Raw genomic sequence first — 27938 nt, 5'->3', positions numbered from 1 at the left:
AATTGCGCAAGTAAACACAAAGGATCATGGTAAATACAACATATTTCCACATCATTATTCCTAGACTGGGCTTGAGGGGAATTCCACACTTGGCTGGGCTGACTCATTTATAGCACATTAATGTGTCTCAGTGAAGCCATGAACTAAGCTATTTTCTAATTAAATCTTGATGTCAAACCTTTGGAGTTGGAAATAAATGTGCAACCTTTAAATATATAAACTTCTCCCTTTGTTAAAAAAGAAGTACAGCTTGGCTTTTATTTTATGAAATGAATCCTTAACTACCAATTAGGCAACTTTTATGCTACGACTACGACAAGAGCTTGGGTCATACAGCAATGGCATTCCTTCTCCAAGCTTCCCTTTAGGTCCTCCCAACGTTTTACATTGGATTTAAGGCTGAGATATGAAAGGGACATTCCAAAACTTCTATATTCACCTGGTGAAGTCATTTCTTTTCAGTCTCATCTCTCTAGCAGACATCTGGAGGAATTGGGCCAAAAGTGACAACTTTTTGAGAAATCACTTAAGTTTTTCCAGCTTGACTAATGCCTTACTTTTCCAAATTTTATTGTAGAAATGAAGATCATTGAAGGAGCAATAATGAATATAGCCAAAAACGGTATTGCAGCCTGTAGTAAATTATTGAAGCATGCACTTCTCCTTTGGGTTGCTAGATAAGCATTTGATAATAGTTTTACAAAATGGGAAAACAACATCTAAACCATTGAGAACAGTGTCAGAATTATTTCCACAAACCTGTTTCTTTAATGTCTATTTAAAAAGACCAATTTAATGAATAATTAAAGGGGAAATGTCAGATATTGCTTCTTAAAACATGTCCTCAATTTCATCCAGAGTAAACATCCAACAGGGTTTAACTAATTGTTGATGAAAACTATTCTCACAGGATTTGATGGTCCACCTGTTAGTAGTCCTTTTGACCTACATATAAAAGTTGTCTGTCGCTCACAGCGGCAATGTAGTTACTCAAGTCTAAACCTTAAAAAACATCCATGATGTTTAGGAACGTGGGGGGGAAGGGGTACTCGTGTAAAAGCCTGGCAGATGACCCGCATGGTTCTATCATCTCTGACGCCAGCAGTAACCGTGGTGTCTCGTAATTGCAGGCTAGGCTAACTTAACTAGCAGCTGAGTCTTCTTTGAAGTTTTGAAAGGATGCATGCTCGTGGTCAAAGAAAAAAAGAAAAGTCTCAAAGCTACCACAGATGGAACCGACGAGTAACCTTTGAATCGTCAAAATGTGTACACTTATCAAGATAGAAATAATATCAATGCCGTGTGGAAATACAGATAAAACTGTATGGCATTGTGGTTAGCACATTTTACTTATGGTTTTGAACTTTGGGATTGAGTTTATGTTCTATCATTGAAAACTCTTAAGTCATTGTAGCAAGTGCAAAATTTGTATACAGCGGTATTTTTTTTGCAAAGGCTACTTTCAGAAAAATCAAAGGATGCAAGTTTGAAATCCTTCCACTTTCATTTGTACAACAGAAAATCAGAAACGGGTAAAAAAGAAAAAAAGAAATCGGGTTTTAAAAATATATTATTTTTCAACTATTAACTCATTGGTTGTCAAAATGCATTGGACCTTGATCTTCATCAATGGTAGTAAAACTTGATCACTGAATGCTGGGCTTCCCAGTTAAAATTGAATTAAGTCTCTCAACAATAGAGATAAAGAGAATAGAGAATAAAGAAAACATGTCCAGAAATAGCTACAAAGAAAAACGTCAAAAAAATCACAACCAAAATAGCCAACGCAGCCGGCGGGGGACTCCCTGAATTGGTTGCCAGCCAATTGCAGGGCACAAGAAGACAAAAAACCCCATCCGCGCTCACACTTATACCTAAGGACAGATTGTTCAACCAGCCTACCATGCATGTTTTTTGCGAAGTGGGGGGAACTGGAGTACCAGGGAGAGCATGTAAGCTCTACACCGGAAGGTTGGAATCCACTGGGGTTTGAAGCCTAGATCTCAGAACTGTGTGGAGGACGTGCTAACCGCCTACCTATAACATGTAAAAAATTAAAATTCTACAGTTTGCTACATTCAATTGAACATGTTGTAAGGTTTTCATCCCTATGCAAATGGAGAGGGACTGTTTGAGCTCCATGTAATTTTAAAACTGAGAAGTAGAACAGAATGTAAAGTGAACTCAAGCCTCTTGTGTGGGGCATATTCAATGACATTTTCAGAAATTTCTACAGGCCAAAAAAACTGGTCAGCGGGTCGCAATTGACCCATAGGCCATAGTTTGGGTAGCCCTAGGATACACGAAAAAGTGTGTGCCCTGCAATGATATAGTGACATGTCCAGAGCAATGTTCCCTCTAATTTTTTGTTTGTCTGGGCAGAAAGACAACCTCCCCGAGCACACTGAGTACCAGTGTGAGCAACATCATCATTGCTCGCTGTGGGCACACACCAGTACCACACCTGCCATAAGCAGGTGCATGTCTACTACACATAATTGATTTAGTAATAATAAAATGTAATGATTAATATCTATGAATGGGCGGCCCGGCGGATGAGTGGTTCGCACGTCGGCCTCACAGCTCTGTGGTCCTGGGTTCAAATCCAGGTCGGTCCACCTGTGTTGAATTTGCATATTCTCCCTGGGCCTGCGTGGGTTTTCTCTGAGTACTCCATTTTCCTCCCACATCCCAAAAAGATGCATTGTAGGCTGATTGAACACTCTAAAATTGCCCCTGGTATGGGTCTGAGTGTGCATGGCTGTCCGTCTCCTTGTGCCCTGCGATCGGCTGGCCAACGATACAGGGTGTCCCCCGCCCCTGGCCCAAAGTCAGCAGGGATAGGCTCCAGCAATCACCCCCCTGGATTTCACCGCGTGTTCTTCTATTTGCACAGTAAAGTAAAAAGGAATGTATTAAGAAATATTAAAATGTAATTAAAAAAAGATAGAAGGGCTGTAAAACACGAAAAACAAAAGTGGACAGAGCTACTGCCACTGGCTGCCGCGTGAACAGCGGCATGATGGTGAAATAAAAAATAGAATAAAAAATAATAATAATAAAAAAAAATAAAAAATGGATTTTATATTGTGCTCTCCATATGATTTGCTGTGCGCGGAGAAGACGAGAGTAGTGCGCAATTGCGCACGCGCGCATATTAGAGGGAACATTGGTCCAGAGTGTATCCTGCTGCTTGCCTGAAACAACTTTGATCCTGGTGAACACAAGAATAGTAGAAAATATCTCTTTTTCATGTGAGCAGCAAGTTGCCATGATGCTGTTCCGAAATAGTTGATGCTTGTGTTAATCACGCAGTCTTTAGGATAGACTGACTGCATTCTCAATCGTAATCAGTGACTTATTTTAATGTGTGTTTTTCCCCGCTTCTTTTTTATGTTCTGGTCTTTATTTTTAATGTTTGGATAGTTTAGTGGCGTGCACCGCAAGGGAACGTCTGTAACATCAATGCAGCAAGTGCACACTCCATCCCCCAGCATGGCTCTTCTAGTGGGCTGTTTACTGGAAGAGGCATCAGACGCAAACATTGACCATCCCCAACTTCCTCTCTTTAATTCAATCAATCTATGCTCAGCAGGCAGGCACAAGGGAGACAAAGACAAAAACAACCAACACTGAGAACGGACAGAATGGTGCTGAAGGCCAGATAGGCGAGCGTCACTAGCAGACGGATGCAAGTAAGCGGGGCCAGACGTGGAGGAAAAGAGAGACGGACAGTGGGAGAGGTTAATGAGGCAATCATGAGAAATAGAGAATTGAGTGATTAAGCCAGCGCCGAAGAGGAGGCAGAAAATTAGAGAGGAGGAGAGCAGGAGGAGCGCTTGTCCTTTTACACTTCAGTTAATACTGGAGTGGATGAGACTGTGCTTACAAGGATTGATGTTGGGGCCCAGCCCTCACTGAGCGAAATCGATGAAAATCAAGGCCAAATCCGGCCAAGCTCTTTTGACAAGTTCTCCACCAAGCCATAACAAGTTACAAAAGACACTGCATACAGTATAAAGGCTTAAACATGACCTTTAGAAAATGCATGATTACAGATCAGGCCCATTTTGAATGACGCTGACAGAGAGCCAAAGATAAAATTCATTCTCTTCCGTTTTTTAAGGCCCTTGTCTCCGATGATTTTGGCTAACAGGCAGGGTACACAGTGGAGAGGTAATCAGTCGTAGGGAGACAAATAAAGACGGACAGTCACATTTGTGTAGATTCATAGAGAATTTTCAGTATTCAATAAACCTAACATAGTTATATTTGGAAAGCGGAATGAAGTATAAGTATGAGAAAAACCCACGCAATCACAAGGACATGGAAACTCTCTACAACCTGGAACATCATAGGCAGACATGGAAACCACTTATGCTGCTGTTTGCTCATTTAGACCTGAAGAAAATTATGTCTGTTTTCCACCCATCTGTCCATTTTCAAAAGCGCTAATGCTTATAGGGCTTGGGTCTGAGCTGGAGACTAGCCCATCTGAGTTAGGGCTAAATGCAGGGGCAACACAATCTCTCAAAAAATGTTCAAATTTTTGGAAAACCTGATTAATTTCTAGTAGATTAAAAGCATTGAGATTAATCAATAGAAGTGGAATTATTTTTGTTAGGGGGAAAGGGTATCATGTTACAAAATTGTATTGCAAGGCTTCAAATAGATAAAATTAACTCTTTCATTATATTATATTTGACTAATATGCCCCTGTATATAAACAATCATTGACAGTCAACGATTTTGGGGGAACTTGGGCAGAAGCTGCAGCATTCAAAGAAAAACATGCACACACAGGAGACCACACAACTCCAAGTCAAAGAAAAAGAACAGGCATGCAGGTATAATATTTAGTCAATGAACACGTATTTTGTTCAAAACTGAATTTAACCAACACTAGTCAAGCCCTGCTGAGACACATAAAGCCTTGTTTGTATCTCTCAGTCAATTATTTATGAACCTCAGCATTCCCCATAAGCACTCGATTCGGAGTACATACCTTGCAAGGTCAGGAAACGTAGAAAGCACCATTTGCAGGAAATCCTGTCAAACAATGATCGATAGGAATGAAAGCATTAACAGAGGTGTGGAAGATTTTTGTTAGGTGTTCCATGTCAAACTGTTTATATTAGACTCATTACTTATTGAGAAGACAACAGCAGCCAGGTGGAACATCGCACATACTCTACATCCACAGAAATCCAAACAGGTGTGGTTGCTCAGACACCAGTAGAGTAAACACACAGCACTAAGCTGATGTACAGTCATCAATTTGAGGGGGAAAACTATTGTAACACAGCGGCAGTCAAGCTTATAGCACATCAGCATCCAATTAATTTATGGAAATAACATTGCGCTGGGAGGATGGGTCACATTAAATGGTTCGAATTGGAGCCGAGATTTGATTAACAAGCGCAGAGGAAGCTGCGAGCCACCATGGCGGGTCCCAATTAATGTCATCGAGTGGAAAATGGGTCCCTAAACTGGAGGCTCACCTGAGATAGAATGAGTTGACCGTGGTGTTTCTTCACAAATAATCTGAAGAAGTTAATGAATTGCTGCTCTCCCACTTCACTAGCCAAGAACATGAGGAGGAAATAGCCCTTTGAGGGATGAGATAACCAAATAATGATATATATTATTAATAATGTACTTACTGAAACGATTCAACAACACAGTTCTCTTACATAGGTACAGTGATATTTTTGCAATATTATTAAACAACAGCTACACTGCGACTCTTGTGAGGATAAGCAGTTCAGAAAATGAATGAATTATAGCTACATTGCATATGGTGGCAAGTAAAATAGGAATTTAAAATAAAATGGAGACAAAACAAACTTGGCTAACATAAAACAGATGACCACGTCTGGTCTGTGGATCAGTGAGTGACAAATCTTAAACGGGGTCAACATTTAATTCCTAGGAGTGGAAATGTATACACATATACATTCATACATATACATATGGGGAACATAAAATGTCTACTCTGCAAGTATGTAGGTTTCTCTTAACAGAAAAGGTGTTTATTGTCTGCCAAGGCTTTAGAAAAACTGTCTGACATCATGTCCATTCAGGTGTAGAAGCAATGGCAATAGTGAATTAAGAGTACTGATTAAAGTGTTTACTACTTAAATCCTACTAAATTCTCATGAGAATTAGCCACGGTATTTAACACGTGCTGGTAACGACAGGACTCATTTAGACTAATCACTTTCTACAGATGCTTGGAGAGATCGAACACTGTGACCACTTAACCCACTGACCCACTGTGTTGGCTTAACTTGGACGCAGCAAGAGAATAAACTGCCTAGGATAACAACGATGCATGATGAAATAAAGATATAGCCCCTCCCGGGAATTGCCTAGTGAGGAATATTATCTTTATGCTGTAATTTATATACGTACACTTTAGTTCAAACAGTTTTGCAATCACCGTGTCGTGTCCTATGTTTCCAATGATCTCACCTTGAGGTAATGGACTTGCAGGAAGGATTTGTCTGGGTTAAGGGCATGTTTCACTGCGGATGAGCCAGACTCACTGACTTGGCCTGTTTTCTCCATGTTGGGTCTACAGAAAAACAAACGCAGCAGACAAACACTTCGCATCATAATAAATATAACTGAACCACAGCCCAGATAAGTGACTGACTCCCTTAGTTGTCAGGGGGTTATCACACAATCTTAAAAAAAATAATGTCAGCAGAACTAAATTCAGCAACTCAGCTCAAACTCACAGTGGTTAACACCTTGCTGCTATGCTTTGCCCGAGGCCCCTGCAAATTCATAAAAAGCATGCTATACAGTGTTTATATGACCTCTTAGAAATGCTCTACTTGCATTTTACTGCCCATGATTCACTTGGGGAACATAACACAAAAAAATCCACTTTGTGACCATGCAGAGGAGAGGTTGGCGCCTGGTTTCTCTGTCACACAGATACAAATCATTCCTCGGACCCCCGTAAAAAACATAAACAAACACCTACAAACCCAATAAATCCCAGACAAACAGGTGAGTGACGTGGGTCCCTGTGCAATGATAGTTTCAGTTAGCCTGTATTGATCCGGCTGAGCAGATTAACTCAGTGTGCCAATAGGAAGGCCTTAAAGGATGGCCGCACTGACAAATCGATGCAGCAGGCGCCTGGCCAACCGATCAATACGCCCCCTCATCACCAGCTACCACTTTTCAGCCTCATGACACGGATGTCAAATAAACACACAGGAAGAGGCGAGAGCCCAAAAACATCGTGTCTCGAGTCCCATGATCACTGCAAAGGAAGCGCTCACTCAGATGTTGAGCACCAGGACAAAGCAATCCTTTTGAATCAATTATCCTTTTCTTAGTAATTCATATTAATTTGTTTTTAATTGATTTATTAAATGAGGAAAAATACAACAAAAAATGTTATAAATGCACCCAGGTAGGTTGCCAACATCAGGAGCCTTCTGCTGGTTTCAGAAATTTAGTGAATGCAAATTATATGCTTCTTATGATTAAAGTTACACACTTCATGAACCCTAGTGATGATGTTGTTGCCAGGTAATTGAAGATGCAATTAAACGTGATGAACTCCTCTGGTTCATATTTGTTATGCAACCTGTTCAATTATTTGGGCTTCCACCCTCTGAAATACATCTCCTGGTTTAACTATACAAGCCAAGTGATAATGGAGAAATTTATAGCAACTTATTTAGATAATTATTATTATTTAAGATTATAGCAAGCATTATGTTAAAAAAAATATTGCTTCAATCATTGCTATCCATTTCAACTTGGACGGCACATATTAAATCACGTAATAGTGCCATTAACAGCAATCTACGTCCAATCAATTTGGATTGGGAGGTGCGGCAGAGATCCTTGCCAACCCCTCCTCATCCAAATGGATTTGCCGCCTATTGCCATCGATACCAGTTAGCAGACAGAGAATGACAACATTCAAATTTCACATGATCATCAAATATAATATGGTGTTATGTTCACACAATGCTTAAACTTTAATTCCCTGACTTTTTTTTAAATCCAATTTCTACATTGCATGTGATAGAGAAAGGTCAAGTCACACAAAGTCAATTATGACTGAGGGTGAGCGTAAGAGGACGTGTGGAAGAAATCTAGAATGGGACATAGACAGGAATGCTTGGTTTGCTGGGTGGACTGAAAAAGAAGTCATCAGCTTCCTGGAATTTCTAAATATGACTGGACAACTCTTGCGAGGGACTTTTATCATGCATTTGAGGGTGTTTGAATCTGTGCATGTTTGCATCTGTCATATAAATGACACAAAGTGAACTGGTGAGAATGGACAAATAAAATGATAAGAAAAATAAAAGAATAAAATAAATAAGTACAACCAGTTCCATAATTATTTAAACACCATGAAATATTGCAAGTTCTCCCACTGTCTCCCAGAGATAATCTAAAAAGAAAAATCCAGAAATCACCATGTGTGATATTTTTCTGATACAGCTGCAAATAAGTATTAGAACAACAGAAAACCAATGTTAATATTTGGTACAGTGGCCTTTGCGAGTACAGAGGTCAAACGTTCCCTGTAGTTTACAGGTTACACGTCTACAATATTGTCTGTGGTGTCCTTGTAGAGCTCTATAGTCTTGGCCATGTTACAGCTTTGAGTCTTATTGATTGTATGGCGTGGACAGGTGTCTTTGTGAAGGTAATGCTCTCAAACAGGTGCATCTGATTCAGAATAATACATGGAATGGAGGTGGACTTTTAAAGGCGGACTTACAGGTCATTGAGGGTCAGAATTCTAGCTGATCGACAGGTGTTCAAATACTTATTTGCAGCTCTATCAGACAAATAAACATGAAAAAAAAATCATACATTGTGTTTTTTTGGGATTATCTCTCACCCAGTGGACGTGCACCTACGACGAACATTTCACACCCGTCCATGATTTCTAAGTGGGAGAACTTGCAATGTAGCAGGGTGTTCAAATACTTTCTCTGGCAACTCAGGGAATAGCTCAGTTATGTTCGTCGGCACTTAAAATGGAAAATGGTGTAGAACAAATTTGCATGACATTTGAATCATTTATCTTAGTTTTGACTTGCTCTCTGTCCACTCCCATATCCGTTGCGTTGACATGTGTCTGCTACTGCTGATAAGATGAAACAGCCTTGGTTTTTTTGCGGGTAACACGATGGGCACTATGAAAAATCATACACATTATGTGAGTGGAATTTAAGTAAAAAGTGAGTGTCAGGCAGGGGTTTAGAGAGCCAAAGAGCAAATGAAGAATGGGATAAATAAAATAACAAAAGCTGAATTCCTAGTAGTGTATGCAGAGCACACACACCGGCATGGTAGAGTAGTGAGGAAAAATAGCATTTTACCAACACTGGCATCTTCCACAAAGGATCTCCACCCTTACCACTGTCCAGACTTGGGATGTATGGACGTGTAAATCTTTAGCTTTGTCAGGGAGGATTTACTTCAGCTTTAAGAAGAATCCCTGCTCACTGCCTTGTAGAATTGCACAATAGGTGCATGTATTCCAGAATAAATGCTTCTCTTGCCCCTGCCTCAAAGGCCATAGTATGTGCGGTGGGGCGTGTTTGTATCGATTCTTGTGTATGCGTTGTGTGTAGTCATGCTCACACCTGGGTGTGTCTATGATTGAGAGACCGAGGGAAAGCGCGGGAGGAAATCAGGAGCTATTACTGACAGAACTTAATGTCAAAGGGACATACACGCAGAGGCACACGCACTCACACACTGATCCACACACACAGGAGGTTTATAGCACCGCAAGCCATTGCCTGACAAATTACACTGGGTTGACTGTGGAAACCGGATAAGGTAGAGCAGTGCTCCCAGCAGCCCAGTAAATCAGCAGGGAGAATGGTGTCTGGCCCAGGCCACCCTAAATATAACTCATCTGAAAGGCACTGATAAACGCTGGCCACTAGCCGCCCACTGCTGCACGAGCGGTTCTCGATTGTGACCCACTGAACTTGGACAGCACAACCTGACATTTAGCTTTTGTGTGTGTAGAACTGCTTGGATCTCACCTTCGCTTCCCATTCTTTGCTACTCACGGTGTTTTGCTCAACCTTTTCTCTGTGCACTGTAATGGCTGCTGCGTATGCCTGTCCTCTTATCACGCAAGTTATGACGTTAACACAGGGACTGGAAAGACAGAACTAGAGGCAAAATCAATGCGAAACATGTCTGCTCTCTGTCTCTTCAACCTTTTTGTGACCCTAATGCTCCATTCACTCCTGAAGCTGAAACATATCATTGAAACGATCGTCAATCAGCCATGACAAGAGAAAGGACGAATATGCAAGATTGCATTCGCAGGTTGTGTTTTTGTGTGTGTGCGTTGTTTATTCAAGTATGTCAGCCGCAGAGAAACCTAATCTTGATCCTCCTAATCACCCGTGTGTCTGTCTTTCTAATAGGGGAGCCAGCTGATGAAAACCGCCAGGCAGACACCTCTCTTAAGTTTAACCATTTGCTCTTTCAATCATTGAACAACAACTTACAAAGGATACCTATTTGCTCCTTTTCTATAGTGTCTGTCATTATTAGAGTAATGGGTAAACTCGAGCCTATTCCAAAAGCCAGAGATGTGCCCTGGACAAGCCATGAGTCGATCTCAGAGCATATCGATGAACAACAATTAACACTCATACCTATGGTCAATTTAGAGTCTTCAATTAAGCAAATTTTCATATTTTGGGAATATGTGAGATGGTAATAGCCATGCAAACAGAGGGTCAGAGCAATTCTATCAACCCCTAAGATGGTAACCAAAATTCCTACATGCTGTTGTTTGGGGAACAAACCATTATCCGAAATACAGTATACAGGCCCTTAGTTTACAATGCAGTTCTGTTTCTAGAATCGCAAAGAAAAGGAAATTTTACATAATGAGGTACATTATTCTTGTTGTGTCCAGGGGAGTGGTGGGAGTTCTGGAACAGAGTTCAATACCCGGTGTTCATAGCCTTGAATTTTCCATCAGGTCATTCATAAATTTAAAAACCTCTGAAATAGCACCCAAATTCCTTTGTAATTTTTTTGATTTCACACAGAGACACAGTAGATCACAATGGCCGGGTATACCGTAGACACACAGAACATAGTCAATTCTTGAGCATTTTGAGTACTTTGTTGACTCACTTGTTGACTCAAACAATTCACTGAAATAATAAGTCTTGGTGGAAAAGTGACAGAAATCGTTTAGTCGTTTTCAATGAAACACTGATCAGCAGAGGGTAAAATTGACTATTAAGTGTTTTCATTATGTTCTGACAGCGCAATGTTTGAACAGTTAATGCCAACCAGAAATACAATTTAAAAAATCAATGCGTGGCGAACATGTTACTCTACACTGTATTGCTTGTAGTAATTGTAAATGTCAAAAACGTAGTGCGACACAAGAGTCGGTTAGCGGTAATCAAAAATGCAAGGTAAAATATTCTCATCTTGAAACAGTTTCTATGGCTATGGGTTTTCCACAATAACACAATTAGGGTGTGGGTCATGATGTCGGACATAGATTGTGTAATTGTGCGTGTGTGTGTACCCTATTCTTGTTCTCACTAAGCAGAACATGATCATACATCTTCACCTAGATAATGTTGTACAATTCAGCTACATCTGCCACACCCGTAGCATTGGAATGCTTTTAGCAGACTCAAGTATGTCAGAGGGCAACTAAATTAGAATAATGGGCTGTGTTGTTACTCAAATGTTACCGAAAGTTAACTCTGCATTTTGCAAGTCATATTATATAAAGTATGTAATGAAATAATTGATCCTGAAATAATTTGTGTACTAAGGTTCTTCAGTAATTTTCAAAACAAAATTCTTTTAAAATTCAAGATATGGAGCTGTTTTGATGGATGAGACCCACCTGAGGATTTGCAGCTCCTCTTCTGAATTCTTCAACTCATCCGACAATCTTCTCCACTTCAGCAGTGCTTTCAAGCTGGATTGTTCTGTTGCTTCTGACAGGGAGAGCTGTGGCGAGAAAAAAATGGGAATGGGACGGAATTTCTGTTATGTAAATACACTGAATTATCAAATACACAGAGGAGAATCCGTTGCTTTGTAATAATAAAGTGGAGCCTCTCAGACCAAATAACCTTGTAGTCACACAATTTGGAATTCAACTTCAAATCTATTATAGATGTCACACGCTGATTAACCTTTCTTGTTTTAAAGTGGATTTTTGCAGTGATTGTTCGAAAAAAATGGACCACTTTTGCGGCTCGAGTAAATGTTAATACAATGCATGGGACGTCACCTTACTACAATGATTATGCGTTATCTTTGAATATTCTCAACAATCACACAAGGCCATAGCTCATAACTAGAGCATGATTTGATTTAGTGTTAATGACAATAATTAAAAACACCAACATGTAGATCCAAAGGGACGCAAGGAAAGAAGAATTTATATTGCCATGAAATGTGTGACGTTAGGAAGCAACCAAATAAAGGAAACATGAGTCAAGCTCAGGGGATAAATTTAAAATGCTAAGAAAATTAAGGGTATTAATAATGATGGATTGATTAATTAAGGCAGTGATCTAAAGAATAAGACAAGTTTTTATGAAAATGTCAATATTCTTATAATGTATTCAAATGTTCAAAGGTTGTAAAGTTGCAAGCGTTAAGACGTATTGGGTTTAGTTGCTTTTTCAAGACTGGACCAAGATGACCTCCCAGTCACCTATTATTATTTGTCAGTTAAAAAAAAGCAAATAAGTGTGGTAAATGATACTGTTCCACCACATGTATGCAGACTTTATCCCGCTTTGACCCCAGATGCAGAGTACATGTGGGAATTCACTAAGTATATTGTTTTCAGATGCTGATGTTTTGATCATGCAAGATCTAATGCGTGCATTGCACGAGAACGCAGATGGTAATAGGAAATCTCTGTTTGTAATTTCACCATCTGTCTTTGTAGCCGAGCATCTTCCCGGAGGAAATCTGTATCAGTAAGTATGAAGCTACATGTACAAATATGATTTCATTCCTCCCTCTTCTCAAAAGAGCACCACGATCACAATTGAACTGCCATGTGGTCCTGTAGAAGTGCTGGGACAATTAAGTAACATCAAACAGCCACATTAAAGTATGATAAGAGTGTGCCGTACTTGCTGTGCTTGGGCCCAGATAATATCCTCCAGGTAGGTGGCAAAACCCTCGCTAATCCATTCCTCTGTCCAGTCTCTGGCCCCGATGAGCAGGCCAAACCAGGCGTGGGCAATCTCATGGCACAGCCTGGACCCACAAAAGGACAGGCTGTTGTCTCTCAAAAATGAGCTGCCAACATGCAGCACACTCTGAGACAGGAAAATGATGTGGGGGCTGAAGCACACAAAGGACAGAGAGAAACTAGTAGGTTAAAAGCGAGTCACAATTTGACACAAAACATGATAAGTGACAATGTCAGACAAATGTGTCATTGCGAGAGGAAAAAAGGCTTTGTCACAATTATACATTTTTAATTTACACTTGATTTGTGGACTGTAGGTCCTTTATGAGTCAAAACCAATTGACAGGAATATATTAAAAGCAATCATTTCAACAATTCCTAGCACATTCGTCTTGAATTTCAACAGAGAAAACCATAAATCATTTAACATGTTTTATACTGCATTGTGGTTGTATGAAACACTGCTAAAGTCTTGCAAGAACAAGCTCAACGGAAAGTAACTCACCTATAATGTAAACAGGAATTCCAAAGACATTTTGAGGTTAGTGTTCTCCAAAGTTGAAGCTTAGACAATTTAGATTTAACAATATAACTTAGTCTTTAAGGGTTTTGCCAAAGGACGAGCTGATTCCGCTACAATCTTCTCAAGGGCACAATCACCAAACACTTGCAGGTAAAATCAATTAAATTAAATTACCAGTTTTAAGAGGATTTAGTTTGAGATGACTTCAAGGTAATGCTCGGAATTATTGTTTAAAAAAAGCAAGTCCTGGCTGTTTTAAGTTTTTTTTTTCTAACTTAAAGGAAGTTACTTCAATGGTAAACTAGTATTTAAGAATAGGATCTGTAATTACTGCACATCCACATCTGATTTTTTTGGTGCACAAGGATAATCACGATTTCATTTGATGACAGGCGGCTATCAAACATCTGGTCTGACTTATATGGTTTGAAATGATATGCTTAAGAAGTTTAAGTATAGAAACAGGGAGGCGCTAAATCTGCTTATCATTATCATAGTAAGATACTGGTTGATTACATAATTTCATTGAATTACAAGAATAGTGTGCTATACAGTTTGAGTAATATTTTCTTTGTAAACAGCAATGGTTCAAACATTTCCAGTGCCTCATTAGCCACAGACAGCAATCAATGAAAGTGATGGCTCAAGAGAGAATGGAAGAAAGGAATTAGTAAATAATTAGCAATTGAATTAAAACATCTGCATAATGCCAACATTTCACCTAAACTTCATTTTTGATGGCTTTGCATTATAAAATCTATGCAAACAAATTTAGCCAATCACTTTTGAGTTAACAAATGTATTTTGCAGCACATGAATTGTCTTTTGATGTGCAGCACCAATAACCTTTTCCTTTCCTAATAAACACGAGTCATGTCGATTCCTAAACTGAAGCTATGCATTCCATTTCATCTTTTCACCAAAAAGAGTAATCTCATATTGGCTACATAAATCCCATACATTGATAGAAAGCAATATATTTCTCTTATTTTTAAAAATCTTTACATCACAAAATAATAATTATTATTTGAAAGTAAACTGGCAGAAAAGAAATCAAACTTCCAAAACATTCCAGCAAAAAAACGTACCACATGTGATTGTTAACCATGAGACCGCCCTGTCGGAAGAGTGATAAAACGTCAAAGCCAGGGTCACGGCTGAAGACTTTTCCGGCACATTCCTTACTTCAATCTTATGTATGGGGGCCACAAAGGCAGGGAGTGGGATTCAAGCACACTGTGCTGAGAGGCCTGCTATATGGCAATGCAGGAATTGAAAGGGCGCGTGGGAGAGGCGTGGATGAATGCACTCTCGTACTCTTGGTCTACACTAGCAATAAAGACTTATTAAGGGCGTCTTTCACACTCACAAAATCTTCAAGAGTCCCAACTGCTGTTGACCTGCCATGGGTGAAAGAATTTAGAGCAATTTTAAGTAATTTTCCACAATGGAAAGGCTATGACAAACACGCCAAAGATATTTCCAAGTCTGCCAGAAAGAAACAGTGGTTAAGCATTGAATGTTTTTACACCATAACAGGGCTGTGCAAATTGGGGATTTCGATAACGTCTAAAATCAGTGGTCCTTAACCTTGTTGGAGCTACCGAACCCCACCAGTTTCATATGCGCATTCACTGAACCCTACTTTAGTGTAAAATAAAATATCTTCTTTTTCAAATATATATAAATATATCAAAGCTATATAAATTCCTCGCAGCACTGATAGGCCAAGCAATGTCACGGGATCATCTGCAGCCAGTGATGGTTAAGCGGGGCATGTTATTGTGAATAGACATGAGGAGTCGACGTGTCTTGACCTCCGCGGCAGAGGCTCCACCGAACCTCTAAGATCTACTCACCGAACCCCTAGGGTTCGATCGAACCAGGGCAAGAACCACTGGTCTAAACCAAGTTTGCGCCAATGACATTTTTTTTGTGAATTTTCATGTCATCATATCTTGATGGCCTGGCATGATGAAAAATAAAAGGTCATGTTAATTATCACTTGTCATTATGATGAACGGAGTTTTAATATTAGTTGGTTTTCTGGTTTTCAAAAGATCCAATCCCCCAAAAATGGGATGAATCTAATTTATCATTAATTTCAAAATGTTCATACCGATGAGTTTGTTATTTTCTGTGTTTAAGCATTATTTTCTCCATTATAATTCTAAAAAAAACATCTTTCACATGAATGTCCTTTATAATAAAATATTTACTTTTGCTTTTAATCTTAGTTGACAGGCGACTGTAATAATGATTATGATTCCTTTCAAATCTCTCAACAAGATTACATTAAGAATCTAACAGCAGAAATTGGAGTGCTTTTTTGTTGACAGCAGAATCAAGCTACATTGAAAACTAAATCGAGAAACGAAAACCAGAAAGTACACTGAGGCCAAGTTGTGTATGTGTGACAATCCATTCAAGTGCATAATAAGCTGTTTTTTGAAAGAATTAAATCAATCCATTGTGTCTGTGAGGAAAGTTAATCAGATAGAAAGCAGCTTCTGTTGTTTAGCAACATGTGAGCATCATACAAACCAGTCCTATGGGCATACATCTCAAATGTAATCCCACGTTTCTCCTGATTACTCTAACTAAGGCTCTCGCTGGAGTAGCAGACACTAACATTAGCCTTATGACTGTGTTTGTAGCCTAATCTTACTCCCCTTCAATTGGATAAGCATGCCTTTGTTGTCCGTTCCAGCAGTGCACAAGTGCGTGAGTGAGCGTGAAACCACAAAGACAGCCTTTCAGCGACGGCGTTTGCACACGCTCCGCGGAGGGAGGCGGAATCCATCACCACGGTGACAAATGGTGTCATCCCACCATGGCTGGGGACTCCAAACAACAGCATCTTTCACATTCGTTGATACAGTGACTGACATTAGTTGACATCAGGGACTCGTCAAGGCTACCCGCATGGGTGAACTCTACAACTTTCTTGACAACATATTAAGTCTGTAACCGTATTTGCCGGATCTTACAAATTATTTACATATTTAACTTTTTTTTTCCAATGGAAAGTGAATAATAATTAACAATTGACCAACTCATCTTAAACTAAGAACCCATCTTTCACTTATTCCAGTATTTCAAGAACAAAAGGAGTACAGAAGAAAATACAAATCCAGTCAAAAAGTATCAAGTTGAGGAGTCTAGTAAAGATGGATGATAAAGTAAATACTATACTGTAGTACACATTTATAACCCAAATGGGTCGGGGAACACAACATAAAGTAGTGATTAAAGTCAATTTGTGGCCTTTCATGTAACAACTCTATGACTGCGACTCATCCTGGGTGAGACGGCCCTGAGCTTCAGGTGTGCCAGGGCAGGACTTCAATTTAGTGGGACACAGATTGCAATAGCGTTATGCTCCTCCATCTCTCCATCCATTATTCATCTCTCCATCCCTTCATCCATCATCTCAGGCTCTAGGCCATTTATTCCCCAGTGGGACACTGCCATGCATAATGCAATAGGACCCCTATCATAGTCCTGTAATTGACATCCTCAGCTCACCTCACAGTGGGGATACTACTAAAACAGCCCAGAGAGAGAGAGAGAGGAACAGGGAAAGAGAGAGAGAGAGAGAGAGAGAGAGAGAGAGAGAGAGAGAGAGAGAGAGAGAGAGAGAGAGAGAGAGTGAGGGAGAGAGAGTGAGAGTGAGGGAGAGGTCAAGAGATGATGATGAGCCCCCCACTTTGACCGTATAAACAAGAGGGTGAGAAATTAAGTGAGGGAAAAAAAAATATTACAGTAACAGCAATAGTTTGAAATACAGGAAGCAATTTAGGAGACATAGGGGGAAAAAGACATAGATGGTCTGGAAGGTCATAAACATATCTTCCTTATTCACTGAAATAGTGGTCACTTGATTGTGAACTTTGACAGTGGATTAGTCATGACCCCATGTGCGAAAAAAAAACAAAAACATGAGAACAAACTCCACACAGTGAGGACCAACCTGGGATCGAATCCCCGACCCAAGAACTGTGAGGCTGACATGCTGATCAGACATCAACCGGGCTATAAAACAGAATTTTCCTTATTTTGTGCTGTACAACTGATTTATAAAAAATGGGATTCGTGCATTTTTTTTACTTCATTTGAACCACTGCTGCACAATTTTTTTATATGTATGATTACCAGGTGGGAGACACCCTGAATTGGTGGCCAGCCACAAGTAGAAAGATAACTGTTCATGCTCACACTCATACAATTTGGACTGTTAAACCCGCCTACACTACAAGTTTTGGGGATACAGGAGGTAACTGGAGTACCCGGAGAAAACTCATGCAAGCCCGGGGAAAACATACAAACTCCACACAAGAAGGCGCGGATCTGGGCTCAAACTCTTGATCTCAGAGCTGTTAGGCAGAGGCGATAACCATTGGGTCACTGCGATGCCCAAATAAGTGATAAAAAAACCATTTAGTCATCTATAGCTGATATTAGTTTTTTATGTTAGTGTGCAACTGTATATCATAGAAATAGAGGGTATGATGCCAAGTTGAACCAAGGAGTGTTTCGAACCCCGTGGCGGTTCATTGATTTCCTAAAATGTGTCATTTTGCAGGGAAATATTTCCACCTAACAGCGACAATATAAAAAATGAATTTCTACATATTGAACGCATAGACACGTTACTCTTTGCAGTTGGGTATGCCCCTGGCCACTATATGAGGAAATACAATAGATTCATAGAGAAATATCCAAAAACAAACCTTTCAATGGACGGAAAGTAAAGCAATGGACAAAAGCTACATGAAAGATGACATTCACTCAAGTATGCTGTTGTCTATTCTTTCTATTAACGAAAAGGTCGCCCAATCCTAATGTCAGCCGATGTGAATGAGCTTTGTCTCATCCCTCCTTGGTCACATTCAGTGTTTTTTTTTTACACACTGGGACTGATTTGACCAAAACTCCTACCACCCTTCTTTTTTTTTTTAACAAGCCTGACTCCCAATGTCTGGAATTCCAGGCTGGCTGCAAATCAGCTCTGTGTTTCCCAGACAGGGGGCCCCAACAGGACCAGGCCAAATGCCAGTCCATGTAGGGCCAGATCACATGAGCAGACTGGGGCCTCCCGAGAGATGCGCGAACAATGTAAATTGCATCGTATCAGACTCCGCCAACAAATAGCAGATATCACATATGGGTAATAAGGTCATCTGCTACTGTTTTGCTAAATGAAACGAAAAAGGTTTAGAGAGAAATAAACGAGTATCAGGACTACACTGTCGTTTTCAATTGCTATAAACAGCTCAACATCAAAAGCACACTCATGCATGTAGAAAGTGACGTGTAGCTTTGTATCACATGGATGGCATCTACATGGGTCATAAACTGGTGAGGCCAAGCATGGTGTAAGTAAGGACTTTTCAAGGAAAGGAACAAGACATGGCAAGTACAAGCCTTCATACACCACCCCACACACACATTCATATGTTGAATAAAGCCATTTTTAATCCATATCAGATGAATACTAATGCCTGATCCATTCTCTCCTAACAGTAGAGCAATCCCGTGCCATTAATTCGTGTTTCAGTCCAACATCTGATATCATGTCAAAGGAATGTCAGTGAGTGTGTGTGTCTGTGTGTGTAAATGTGTTGGCAACGATGCTAGGGCATAGATTAAAAACATTACAAACACTCAGACTGGCGGGCCAGCCGTCTGCTCCGATTGTGTCATTCGCCACCGTTTCTGCCATCGAGTCACGTAACCGCTGCGACAGGACAACACATCTGTTAAACGACTGCCTCTCCTAAATGACTGTTTGTCACTCGCGGCACGCTCCATTATCAGCAGATATTTATGAGCTGGCATGGAGGCCATACTTTTGAGTTTGGTCATGACACCTATCTAAGTAAATTGGTTATGTGCTTTCGCGCTCGTTTGCATAAAATCAATTTAGTAATTGAAATACGTTTTTAGTGAGTGAGTTCCCTGACGAGGCAGCGGTAGACAATACATACCTTCAAACTTAATTCTCAATGGTTTTATAGGCTATATACTGGTTAGGCAAGGGATTATCCAAATTAGACATGAGCGAGTATTTGGCCGTTCTGAGAATTAAAAAATCTTATTCAAATTTGTGTTTTGTTTGAGTTAGCACGTACTTGATGCAATTTTTAGTGCCTCTCTTTAACCCCAAACAAAGTTCAGATGTTCTAGTATACATTAGATGACATTGTTTCACAAGAGGCCATGGTCCACAGAAAGTTTCCAAACCATCAGAATAATCTCAAGGTCAGAGGTAATACACAATTAAAAGAAAAACTATTGCATTACAGAATTGCATAGCAGACCGTATAAAATCATTTTTTCTTTTCTTTGAAAAAAAGGATGAAAAGTAAACTGGCCAATGAGGCTGGAAAGAGATTGTCAATGAGCTTCTAGAATTTTTGACAGGTACTGGATGTTCAGTCCATGTTAGAAGAATCTTTCATCTTCTTTATACGTCTGCTGAGCTGTGGGATAGGGTGGCAAAAAAAGCCTTATCGTTTGAAGGAAAAAAAAATGGAAATCCCCCAGTAAAGAAACATGTCCGATGAAACTGAAGTTGAATTTTTTGGTCATATTCCAAAATATATATATGTTAAAAAACAAACAAACACCAAATCCCATTATCACCAAATGAATACTGTACTTACAGTACAGTGAAGCGTGATAGTTGTAAAATTGTCTTAAATGACACATTTTAAATGACTCCGTATCTTAAATACACAGCATAGTATGGAAAAAATAGAGTGGATCTTGTCAAGATGCATAAATTTGTAATATAACACCAGTGTTCAAATTGAAAACGAGTTCATTGCTGCTTGTAAACTAGGAATGCTGTGGATGTAAAATAATGTTTATCAGAATCATCTAGGTGCAGTGTTATATTGGTCTTTTTGTTGACAGCCAGCGAAATGTAGAATGCAAGACTTGTGGCTCGCAAAGGTCTCGGAGCGCTGCCCTCTCCCTGAGCAAGCAAGCAAAGCGAGGCAAGAGGAAAATATTACAGCATAGCTTTTCACAGCACTTTGTTTCATAGAGGTCCCACGTCCATTAAAGTGTCTGGCTTTGCACAGCCAGATGAAATTACCTTCAGCCTGAAGGTTCAAGGCACACATACACAAGGAGTTCAGGATACGCATCAAGAGCAGCCGTGTCCCCTGCACTGTACAATGGATCCATCCATCACTTCTTTCAGTGGGTTCTGTGGACTCATCCATTAGTTAGGGGAATGGGTGTGCAGGGACAGGCCTGTCCTACCGTGGCCTTTAATCCAGAGTTATAGCCCAGTGTGGCTGCTTTACTGTTACTTGCCGCACTATATGCCAGCTGTTGCCGGCAGATTCACATCTGAGGACAGTTCAATGCAACACATCACAGTTATCCGTTCATTGATCACGATGGAGGCGTACAGAGGACGTCACCTCAAGGGGCAAGGGAGGAAAAGGAAAACACATTCAAGAGGGGCTATAATTTTGAGTAATGCTGCAAATACAGTTTTAAAGATGCTCATAAAATCTTTGGACTATCTCAAATAAATCGTCTGTTGATTCTTGCCTTGGAGAAATATTCACAAACTTTCATGACAAAGTGTGTCAGTTGCACCTTGCAACCAGAGTATAATTGTTCAGCTTTAAGATGCAAGAGCAGCTGATACTTTGTACAATATAGAAAATGCTGAGCTGTTGAGAGCACAGCAAAATGGGGGATAAAGGATCAGGTGTCAACACTTTGGATTCAGTGTTGCCCCAGGGTAGTACAAAGCCTAATGTTTATCAGAATAAAAAATAAAAAAGATCATAGAGCCTTTACAGAGCTACGAACATGGTTGCAGGACTTAAACCTGTATTAGGTTTTTCAGTCATGGCTTGGGTTTTAAATGAACTCTTTGGCTGACATTGACTTGAATACACGCTCAATTTGAATTTGGGGGGACTGCCAGCCACATATTAAAATGGATTGGCTGTCTATTAGTGAAAAGATGACTTCATAGTTTTAATTTTGTTTTCAAGAAAAGCTGATTGGAAGATTTAATAACAGTTTCTCATTATAACGAGGGATATGATCTCAATGTACAATTTGGGTTATACATTTGGATTTCAATCTTTTCAGGTATCGAATACGTTATATATATGTTATAGTTTAAAATGAAGATTTCAAAACAGGGTTTCAAAACAACAGTGGAAAATTAAGGCTTTGAAACCGGTTCTAGGTAGGGTTGTTGTTGTTAAGCCATACTTATGAAATCAAAGTAGGAATTCAATAGATCAAGGGCAGGTTAAACTGTGATGTAGAAAATTAAGATATATATAAAGAGCACAAATGGAAAACACGGGTTAAAGCATCCCACCCACAACTTGCCCTGCAAGCCTTACAAAACAGAGGGTTACCAGAGTTCCATGAAAAGAAAAATCCAAACTACTTGTAATCACTTTAAAGTGTACACAGGACACTTCTCTATTCTCTGTCCATGTGCAGGCATGCACAGCTGCCTGTTCATCCCATCAGTGCGCCTTTGTGGTGCTTCAGTAACAACGGACATCCACTTATGGCGTGAAAAAAGAAACAGCTCATCCTTGACTACTTGATTAACATGTCTCCCTTCCAAGCAAAAACAGAACTGTCCCTCCCTAAAAAAAACATTAAAAGAAAAATAAATCACACCTTCCTTATACAATACTTCCCAAGTTGCTCCTGACAAGCAAAGTCTCTGTCACACACTTCTAGGGTTACGACATGGATAAAGCTGAAGAGGATGGCTGAAAGGCAGGAAATCTTTTGAGACACGCTAAAGAAGTTAGAGGGAGACAAGATGTGGAGGAATAATAAGGGAACAAAGAACCGCAGGTTTTCAGTCTTATTCACGCTTAAAAGGGCTGTGTTCTCTTGTACCCAGGAATGTTCATTGGAGGCTATGTACCCCCTAAAGGACTAAACACCTAAAAGGAAGTTTAAAAGAAAAAAATCTGGGTATCAGAAAATGGCTCCAAAAGCGCAAGGGACGTGCAGAGTGACGTTTACTATTTTGACAACTGATTTGCAAGTGGGATAATAAGAAAATGGAGGAAGTCTTTATAAAGGCCGTGTCTAAATTTCCCAGGATTTGGGAGAGAGAGATGGCTTTCAAATTGCTCCTTGCTCAACCTGAAATATTACTAGACGTGGATTTGAGATTAAACTATCCAAGTTTCCACAGAGCGCCTTTTTATGCTGATTTTAAACTCTTCCTCCTTCTTAGAATGGTTAACGCCAGGATTTTCTTATGCAAAAAATGGATGCTGACTCCACTTTTATAAGAAAAGGTCATGTTTACTTGAATGTCCTATAATTCTAAAGCAAACGTTCGCCTGAGTATGGATTTTGAATTAGGGTCATCAATTAAAGCTTGCGTACATTTTAAAGCATAGTTTCAAGCCTGGATTCAGTTCTCAAGTCAAGATAAGGGATTAAAAACAGAGCAAGAGATTTAGATTAGCGTTCTAAAACTGGATACTGGTTTTAACATTGGAGAATCAAGCCATAATACGGAAATCAAGTTAGGGTATATGATATTAGACTTGCAATTAATGTTTTTGGGGGGTGTCTAAGGCGTGGATTAGAGTCTAAAGTTTTAAATTTCAAATTAGTCGGGGTTTCAAACTTGTCTTATTAAAGTGATCTGCAACTTTACAAATCATGATTGCAGGGACAGGGTTTGTCCAAATAAGTGTTCTAAACCTAGGAAAGGCTTTCAAATTAGTTTGAAGCCGGATCCGTCATTTGTAAGATGGTGTTATGGTATTACGGTTTCAAAATAGAGTAATAACAGGGCTACATGTTAAAAGATAGGGTTAGCCCCCTGATTGTAGTGCTTCCATTGTATATTTTTAGCATCAGTGTCTTGTTAAACATTACATCTCATAGTAGATCACCTGGGTATAGAAAAGGCACTTTGTCCAGTTTGATCTGAAAACAACACAATAATTTATCCCACAAAGACCTTGCTACAGCAAGATCAAACTAGATGCTGTGCAATTAGCCAAGAACCCCAGAGTCAATTTATAATAAGGTGAGACTTTCATGAGGGAGAATGCTCAACTTTCATCCTCGCAAGTGTTTACACCCAAACCCCTAAAAGGCTGTGTCTCAGCAGCAGACTTGCTGGCTGAGCAAATTTCATATTTGAAAAAACTCTCTGTAGTTCACAACAGTCCATTACAACCCAATTGATCTCTGACATAAATTGCCAAGTCAAACAGCTCCTGATCTGCCCAACAAAAAGGAGAATTTGCCAAGAAGCGATTTGTTGAGTGACATCAACTAATCCAGTTGGACATTGGCTAGATGACTACAGCTTTTTAATCGTACGAATAATGTGGAAGAATTCAAATAAAATGCTGAGCCAAGTGCTTATCAGCCAATCAGAAGCATGAAAAGTTTACTTCGGCTGTGTAGGTCGAAGATTTTGACATCATCATTTATCAATAGAGACAAACTAGATGTATTGTTGCAACAAAAATTGTATATACAGATTTAGGCATAAATATCATAAAGATCCTTAAATTATGCTTGAGGTTTATTGAAACTTGGAAAAATACACTGGCATTGATTATCATTTTAGAATTTTGGGGGAAAAAACTATTTAATTCAATGGATATTTGTGACATTTCAAAGACCAACAAAAAATTGTAAATATTCATTCATTCATTTTCTGAACTGCTTAACCTCATAAGGGTCATGGGGTGGTGCTGGAGCCAGAGGCGGGGGGACACCCTGAATTGGTGGCCTGCCGATCGCAGATTTTAAATATTTACGGCTAAAAGAGCTTTCAAAAGTTCCTTTGAAAAATCTTAATACATAATACTACATAATTCTAGTGATTTAAAAACAAATGTACAGTGTAGAATTAAATACATGCTTTCAATGACTGCTCAATGAAGCTTTGTAAATGTGACCTTTAAAAAATGCACAAAAGAAAAAAAACACTTTGCTTATGGCTTGTAAATGTATCATTAGAAGAGGAGCTAGTACTAAAAGCAGCAATTTGTTAATTATTGGACGACCACAAAATCATGTAATCATGAGTTCAGTCCAATAAAAGCTTAAAAACGTGTCGCTGTACTAAAGGGCACCGTGGCAGCTGGATAGTGTCCAGTGGGGTGCCTGGAGCCTCAGGCAGCCAACGAGTAACTTCCTCCTAAATGGGACCAAAGTTACTTCCTGCAAGACCATAAAAATGGGATGTAGTCAACTGAATTCAGGTTGAAAATCCTCCAGTGGCACTTAGTAAGGTCAAGAGGTACACACCATGGCATAATTTCCAACTTTAACGGCTATATTGCTGTTACATTACGAGCAGGTGTCATGCCTGAGCTTGAGCCAGATGCAGAGTTTTCTTATTTATTAGCAAAATGCCTTTATTTCCAAACCCTCATTCTGATGAGAGGAGCAAACACGATCCAAAACAGAAAAGCTTGCTAGGGGAGGAAAAAGTCACTAAATTGATCCTCACGCCCACTGAAGAGGATTAAAATGGTGACAAAAATCTAAGTAGCAAACAAACTAAGGAGTCTTTTTAAACAGGTGATCAGGGAATATGAAGAAGATCAAGTGCTCTCAAATGAGTTGGATACTCATTTCAAAATAAAACAATGGTTTCACAATAACCTTTGCATTGTGTGACAGCAGGTCCATAATCATTTTTACAAAATTTTGTTCAAACATCCACCTATCAACTAAGAGTCTCAAAATTAACCAATGAAAAGAGGATTGAATATATACAGTAACCCATGTGGTCTGAAAACTCATTTTGCATCAAGATGCGCTGAGAGACACACATGCAGATTTGGTACAGTTCACTAAAATGTAGGATAAGGCAATCTCACCCTTGCCTGAATGAAAACAGCATGACAAGGACATGTGTGTTTGTGTGACATCATACTGGATCACAACTCCCAAACCTTAAGCAGACAATGGATGCATTCATTTCTAGACAAGTACAGGAATCTGCGTGTCAGCGGTAAAGCATGACAACACCCTCATGGCCTATGCAAACCAAAAAGCCCATTTCAACACTTATGTCATTTCCCAACAAAAACTTCAGTGGGGGATTACCATTCTCTCTGGCATGTCCTAATTTGGCCTCACTGCGAAGCCACTCTCTTATCTGATGGGTACACCAAGTCCAGCAGGCACAGACCTAGACTTCAAAGAGGGGTAGAAAACGCAGTGCACTTCCTGGCGGAAGAAAAGGAAATGGCTAGGATGCAACGAGGAAATTCCAGCACTGAATTAACACCGGAATCGTTAAGTGCGCAATCTATAAAATCGGATGACCTAAGTGGGAGATCAAAGAACATTTAATGTTCATTCATCCATTTCCTGTACTGCTTATCATCACGAGGGTTGCAGAGATGATGGATCCTGTCCCAGCTATCAAATATATTAAATATATGAAATCTGTTTGAAAATAAATGCTGAAAATATGGGCACAAACTGAGAACAAGTGAATTCTGAGTCTCTGAGTTATAGGCATAAACTCTTTTGATCTGATAAATATGCATGTTTCATCAACAGTGCTAAGGTAAACTACACTATTACATATTGCTAATTACATTTAAAAAGATAAAACTGTTCCATTTTGCTGCAGTCTGAGAGAAACACTCGGAAATATGTTGTGTTCTCCTTCAGAATTGTGTGATGGCACAGATGGTTCAAGTATGCACAATTGGGTTGACAGAAAAAGCATACTAACTGCTTTAGCATCTACGCAAGCAAGTGCCAGTGATATGTTTGACAGTCGGAATGGACACAACAAAATTCTTGCACTGACAGGACAGAACATGGTGTGTAAACAGTGAAAAAAAACATATACACGTATACGTACTCCAAATAGAGAAATAGCACCTAAAATTGTTGCTGGTTCACATCATGTCTCTATTTGTGTGAGCTTTGTTCACACAAAACGGTGTGTGATTTAAGAGTAGTAAGTATGGCAGAGTCTCAGAATGCAGACCTGCCCTTACTTGACTTCTTAATCTAGCATTTCCTGGCCTCCCACTGTGTATCTGGGTATAAAAACGTCACACCACTGTGAGTTCTCCACCTCCCCCTTTCCTCTGGATCACACTACAACAGCTTCATGGTTGCCTGCCACTGGCTCCTCCACTCCTGCTGTTACAACCGGGCCAATGCACAAAATCAGCACTTGGCTTGGTCCCAAGATGGTCCCACATGCCTCCCAATTTCGAGATTAAATAGCACCCCTCTCTGAAGTCCTTCCAGAAGCTAATGGCTTTTGTTGCTGGGAATAATCCGCACATCCTCTCCCACATGCCGGGGGTCCGCCAGCCTGTTGCGAACCCCGCCTTTGTGTCTCATCTCCATCTCGTTCTTCCATTTTGGTTGACCTCCCCCTAGATCCAAAAGCCCAATTCCCTTAAAGGACTGCGTGGGCAACTTGGGACCCCAACCACCCGCAAAGAAGGGAGGATTCAAGAGAGATGACAGAGTTAAGAACCGTGTGGAGTTTTATAGAGAGTCAGAGCAGGTATTTTCTCAACCTCAACGAAGTCCTTGAATCTTGTCGCGAGTTAAGATTAGGCAGGGTGACGACGCTGCGAATGATCACATTTCTAACACAGCGAGAAACAGTTTATTTCGGTAACTGCAGAAAGATCAAATATTCTTAAGTAGTGTTAGGAATTAAATAAATATAATAAATCAATTACTTCCAGAATTAGCTTTTGTGCTATCTGACACAATCAGCAGATTGCGTATAGCACTATTCCACAGCTGGGTGGGAATCCAGCCATATCTAAGCGCGCCAAACTTCATACTGGTGACAGATTGGAACTTGAATGAAAATTGTTCATGACAATGCTCCCCACTGCTCCATCATAATGCTGGACACCCCTAGGTCGTACGCCTTTGAAAACCACTGGCTTGAATAATGCTTCCGCTCTGATATATGTGGGTAAACATGTGTATATACACTTTTAAGAGCGGAGACATGCTGAGAAGTGAAGAATTTCAACAAAAAAAGAAAAAAAACAAGTTGGTGGCAGGCAATGGCTTGTCATAACGTGTTTGTTTCATTATCGCACAATCAATAAAGCAAATCAAAGCCTTTCATTCTGTCACCCACGAGTACATTATGGAACAATAGGTTATATGCAATGTAGTTGCTGATCTTTTTTTCAATGT

General features: G+C 39.8%; 1 protein-coding gene across 7 annotated transcripts in view; it reads right to left on the bottom strand.

Moving 5' to 3' along the window:
• Window positions 1–27938, bottom strand: part of aopep (aminopeptidase O (putative)) — a 74000-nt gene that overhangs the window by 38876 nt on the left and 7186 nt on the right. For all 7 annotated transcript variants that reach the window (XR_013300340.1, XR_013300342.1, XR_013300341.1 and 4 more), the window contains 5 exons: window positions 13155–13368; window positions 11903–12009; window positions 6475–6577; window positions 5502–5609; window positions 5006–5049 (listed from right to left, as the gene is read on the bottom strand). Coding sequence is in view for 2 of the 7 variants with exons in the window: in XM_077601166.1 (XP_077457292.1) it covers window positions 5006–5049; window positions 5502–5609; window positions 6475–6577; window positions 11903–12009; window positions 13155–13368 (576 nt within the window). In the remaining 5 variants the exon portion in view is untranslated. The remainder of the gene's footprint in view (window positions 1–5005; window positions 5050–5501; window positions 5610–6474; window positions 6578–11902; window positions 12010–13154; window positions 13369–27938) is intronic.

Source organism: Stigmatopora argus, chromosome 5 (assembly GCF_051989625.1).
Source record: "Stigmatopora argus isolate UIUO_Sarg chromosome 5, RoL_Sarg_1.0, whole genome shotgun sequence".
Taxonomy (NCBI): domain Eukaryota; kingdom Metazoa; phylum Chordata; class Actinopteri; order Syngnathiformes; family Syngnathidae; genus Stigmatopora; species Stigmatopora argus.
Note: the sequence above shows the minus strand (reverse complement) of the source record. Positions and strands in the feature narration are given on the sequence as shown.